General features: G+C 59.4%; 1 protein-coding gene across 1 annotated transcript in view; it reads left to right on the top strand.

Annotated features, from left to right (window-relative positions):
• The first annotated feature begins 2,406 nt into the window (after window positions 1-2,406).
• NCF1 (neutrophil cytosolic factor 1) overlaps window positions 2,407-4,796 on the top strand; it is a 9,231-nt gene continuing 6,841 nt past the window's right edge. The window contains 4 exon segments of the mRNA XM_009276449.2: window positions 2,407-2,478; window positions 2,957-2,981; window positions 2,984-3,030; window positions 3,383-3,458. Coding sequence (XP_009274724.2) covers window positions 2,407-2,478; window positions 2,957-2,981; window positions 2,984-3,030; window positions 3,383-3,458 — 220 coding nt within the window.

Below are 4,796 nucleotides of genomic sequence, written 5' to 3'. Positions count from 1 at the left end.
GTTCCCTCAGCCGCTCCTCAGAAGACTTCTTCTCCAGGCCCCTCACCAGCCTCGTTGCCCTTCTCTGGACACGCTCCAGCACCTCAACGTCCTTCTTGTAGTGAGGGGCCCAAAACTGAACACAGTATTCGAGGTGCGGCCTCACCAGTGCCGAGTACAGGGTACTATGAACTAACCCATCGCCAGCAGCGAGATCTATAAGCTCCATTTCATTTCTCACATCACAAGATGAGGAATGAGGAAACAGGAAGAAACATGTGAATTAAGTGGTTTCAGTAATGCACTGTCTGTAAAGCAGTTTTAAATTTGGCACAAACAGTTGTAATTACGAAATTAACTTTCATGACAAAAGTTTGTGATGGTTCTGCATAAGAAGCAGCGATCTGGCTATTAACCGAGCAGAATCCAAACAGCCCCGGAGGTACCTTTTTTAATATTACTGGTTGTATAATTTTGCCTTGCATACAGAGAAGTCCCCATGTTAAACTAATAAGAAACCAAATTTAAATGACCGTGTTTCTGATCTCAACACCTGCACAGCACCATACTTGAGATTCAGGGGAAAGCTATGGTTAGTATTTGGGTTTTTTTAATGCAGTCAGAGCAAGCTTTTGTCTTTACAGCTAATAAGGGTATTAGCCCACGGAGGGCTGTCCCTGCGCCACGGTTTGCTGTTGAGGGTCGGTTGGGAGAGCCCGTGTTAGCTCTGCTGGTGGTTTGGGACTGCTGCCTGCCAGGAACGGGGACAGGGGTGTTGCTTCAAGGACCAAGACGTCTCCACTCCCGGTTGAGCATGGCTCTGGGCTTGCTCTGACGACCGGGCTTATGGTAAGGTGTTGGCCTGCCGGGGACACCAGCTGCACCCGAGCACGGGCTCGTGGAGGGGATGTAGTGGAGGGGGTCAGGGATGGGGCTGAGGGCTCACGGCCGGGCGGCCAGCTGGAGCTGGGCTGCCTCCGAGCATCCCATGGAGAGCAGGTCCCGGCTCTGTATGCTCTCAGGGGACAGCCCAGCACTGGCACCCGTTGTAATCGAGGGTGCCCTTGCTGGGGACAAAAGAGGTGCTCCCGGGTGCACCTTTGCCTACGAGCAGCGCGGGATTGATAAGCGCAGCCCTCACGTCCCTTCGGGCCTTTCTGCTCAGAGCTGGGGGTGGAGGAGGAGGAGGAGGAGGATGCTGGTGCGCTGCCATTTCAGAGGGGCTTTGCTGGGGACCCTCAGCTCTCCCAGCGGGAGGCAAGGGCCGCACGGCCGGGCGGCCAGCTGGAGCTGGGCTGCCTCCGAGCATCCCATGGAGAGCAGGTCCCGGCTCTGTATGCTCTCGGGGGACAGCCCAGCACTGGCACCCGTTGTAATCGAGGGTGCCCTTGCTGGGCAAAAGAGGTCCCGGCTCTGTATGCTCTCAGGGGACAGCCCAGCACTGGCACCCGTTGTAATCGAGGGTGCCCTTGCTGGGGACAAAAGAGGTGCTCCCGGGTGCACCTTTGCCTACGAGCAGCGCGGGATTGATAAGCGCAGCCCTCACGTCCCTTCGGGCCTTTCTGCTCAGAGCTGGGGGGGGAGGAGGAGGAGGATGCTGGTGCGCTGCCATTTCAGAGGGGCTTTGCTGGGGACCCTCAGCTCTCCCAGCGGGAGGCAGGGGTCCATCTCCAGCCTACCCTGGGGTTTCCGCATGCCCGGGGTCCCCCGTGGCCGGTGCTCCCATGCAGCCCTGTGCCCAGGTAAGGCAGTGAGCAGAGCCGTGGCGCTGAAGCTGGTTCAGGTCCTCAAGGGCCTTTTGGCGGCAGATTTTGAGGAAGCTGCAGGTGACTGAAAGAAAACGGAGATGCAAAGGCAGGAGCCCTGGGAGCGCAGGATGGTCTCCCAGCCGTACAGAGGACAGTGCTGCCATCCCTGGGTTCGGGGAGCACATTACGTGCTTCATTCAGCCCATCCACCTCTGTTCGAGAGGGTAAAGACTCCTCTGGTTGCCATTGCCGAGGCACTTGTCTATCCTTGACCCTCTGCGAAACAGGCGCTGCAGCACCCTGTGCCATCACGGGGCAGCGTCAGCAGTTGGAGGGGCCACTTGGCTGTCAGGGCAGCTGACCTGGCCCTGAACCTTCACTGTCCTCCGATTTCAGAGGTACCTCCAGGGCATCCCTGAGGTCGCCCCGCTGCCCGCCTCCTCCCCAGCCCTGGAGCCGCTGGAGGGGCCGGGCTGGAGACTCCCCACGGGAAACACCGACTCAATACAAACCACAGTGGGTAAACAATTACGGGCACGATTGCAGCGGGACTTCCGCTTTCCCGGGGGCTTTAACGGCGAAGCAGAGCTGTGCGAAGGCGGAGGGGAGGAGAGGACACTGAGACGCCCGGGGAGGCAGGAGCAGGGGCCGGAGCGGGACGCCGCGGCTGGGAACAGCTATGGGGGATGCCTTCATCCGGCACATCGAGCTGCTGGGCTATGAGAAAAGGTTTTTCCCCAGCCAGCACTATGTGAGTATGCAGCGACCTTCTGAGAAGTTGAGTAGCGAGGACTGGTGGGGGTAAAAAGCCTGGACAGCATATTTCTTTAGATAAATGCGATCGAGGGCCTAAGAGCATCCTTTTTTGGGGGGGTCATGGTGGCTGGCATGAGCTGGAGGCAGCCAGAGGCTAAAATGTCCTGAACACACAAGATTTTGGGCACCTCCTCTGCAAGCCGTTGGTTACTTTGCAGGCTTGGAAAGGGCTTTTCCCTCTTTGATTCCCACCCGTCTGCACGTTTCTGTCCCCTCTCTGTCCCTGCCGAGCTTCCCTAGCGCCCAGCTTGCTCGCTGCCTGGGCAGAGCTACTCGCTTTGGGGTGGTGGAAGAAAAACACGCAGTTTATCTGAAACGGAAACATCCATGAGGCTCCCCGGGGTCTTTGGCTGCAGCGGGGTACGGGGTCCCACTCGCCCGCAGAGCTGCAGCGCCTGTGCTTTGCCCCTCAGGTCTACATGTTCCTGGTGAAGTGGAACCTGCAAATCTCGCCCCCCGCCGGTTTACCGAGATATACGAGTTCCATGTGAGTCGTCCCGGTGCAGGCACCGGCCCCCGGCCCAGCGCACCAAGGCTTGGGGTGGGGAAAAAGAGGAGGGCTAATTCCAGCTGAAATTGCCCCAAAACAAACCTGACTCAAAAGAGGCTCCCGGGTCCCTGTGTTTCAAATCTTCTTCGCCCCTTGAAGTGGGGAGCCTCTGGCTCTGCGCTCCCCCGGCAGGCTTCTCCCAGTGTTGAGGCGCGGGGTCCAGCCAGCACGTGCCAGCAGGCAGCGGGGGGAGTGCCGGGAAGGGGGGCAAAACGCAGGCAGGGGCGCGGGTGCCACGGGGGGGTCCCGCAGTGCCATCCTCACAGCCGTGCCTGGCTCTGCTCCACAGAAAGCGCTGAAGGAGATGTTCCCCATTGAATCCGGGGACATCAACATAGAGAACCGGATCATCCCACACTTGCCAGGTGAGGGGCAGACGCCGGGGCTGGGGGCTGAAATAGAAATTGCAGCTGGTTGGGAAATTCCCCAGCGGGCCGAGCTCTGCCGGCTGCCTCCCGCGCAGGTGCTTGGTGCAATTTCTGTTCCTGCCCACCGGGCTTGAAATCAAAACACCGGAAAGGTCTGTCTGAGCAGCAGCAGTGGTTTCTCCCAACACTCGCCAGCCCACAGACCCCGTCCCTCCTCCCCGGGGAAGCTTCCCGGAGCATTGGCTGCAACCCCTGGCTGGTGTAAAGGGTCTGGCTTTGGGGAGCCTGAGCTGAGCTGAGCCCTCCTTCGGTGACACCGTCACTGGGATCGGCTTTTACTGCCCTTATGGCAACACAGGTATTTTGTAAGAGGAAGCAATGCAATATGTCTTCAATGACAGGGAATGAACTCCTGATCCAAAGAGCTGACAGTTTGTCCCCAAGCACGGTGCAGGCCAGCAAAATTCCCCCTTTTATTTAATTTCCTGCTTTAAAGGAGGCAGTAAGGAGCATGAGAAATAGCTGCAGGTTGTGGTCGACACCTCTAGAGGAGGAATAAACCTGCGCCATGCAGCAAGTGCGGGTGCCACATCTGGGGGGGCTCCCCTCGGGGCCGGACCAACACCGCCGTGCCGGGACCCTTCCTATGTACTGCCGCTGCCGTGCCAGAGCTGTTCGGAGCGTCCTCGTGCCGTTTGGGGAACTGAAAGCGCTGGGAACAAGGCAGGCGTCAGACTGCTGCGGGGGGTGCAGGGGTGCCACATGCACCCCGACGCGGGGTTCAACACCGCTGTGGGTCGGGGCTGCCAGCGGCATTTTGGAGCCCTGGGGTCAAGAGTGGCTGCTGCAGGACCTGTGCCGTGGCCAGTGGGACGGAGGGTTGTGCATGTCTGCCCCGGCAACAGGCTGGTCCCGAGTCCCTCCTTGTACCCTGGTGCAGTCACTGCGTTTGTGGCCCAGCAGCTGGGCTTAGTCTGAGCATGGATGTGGGAGCTTTCCCACAACTGAAATGGGGTCAAACGGAGTCTTTTCTGGGCTTGCACAAGCTCTGCAAGAGTCCACAGGCTGCAGGGGACGAGTCCAGTTGCACAGCGCTCTCCTCCACGCTGCTCACGGCACCCGGGCTGGGCATGGCGCCGCGCTCGCCTCCCCAGCCGCACTGCCGAAACGAGGAACCCACAGCTGCAGCACTTCTGCAAAACAGCCATGGCCCTGCGGTCAGCTTCTCCCCAATGGGATGGGGTCAAACGGAGTCTTGGCTTGCACAAGCTCTGCAAGAGTCCACAGGCTGCAGGGGACGAGTCCAGTCCACAGGCTGCAGGGGACCAGTTGCAC

This window comes from Aptenodytes forsteri, unplaced genomic scaffold, assembly GCF_000699145.1.
Source record: "Aptenodytes forsteri isolate BGI_AS27 unplaced genomic scaffold, ASM69914v1 Scaffold209, whole genome shotgun sequence".
Classification (NCBI taxonomy): domain Eukaryota; kingdom Metazoa; phylum Chordata; class Aves; order Sphenisciformes; family Spheniscidae; genus Aptenodytes; species Aptenodytes forsteri.
The sequence above is the reverse complement of the archived record's forward strand: the minus strand, read 5'-3'. Positions and strand labels throughout refer to the sequence as shown.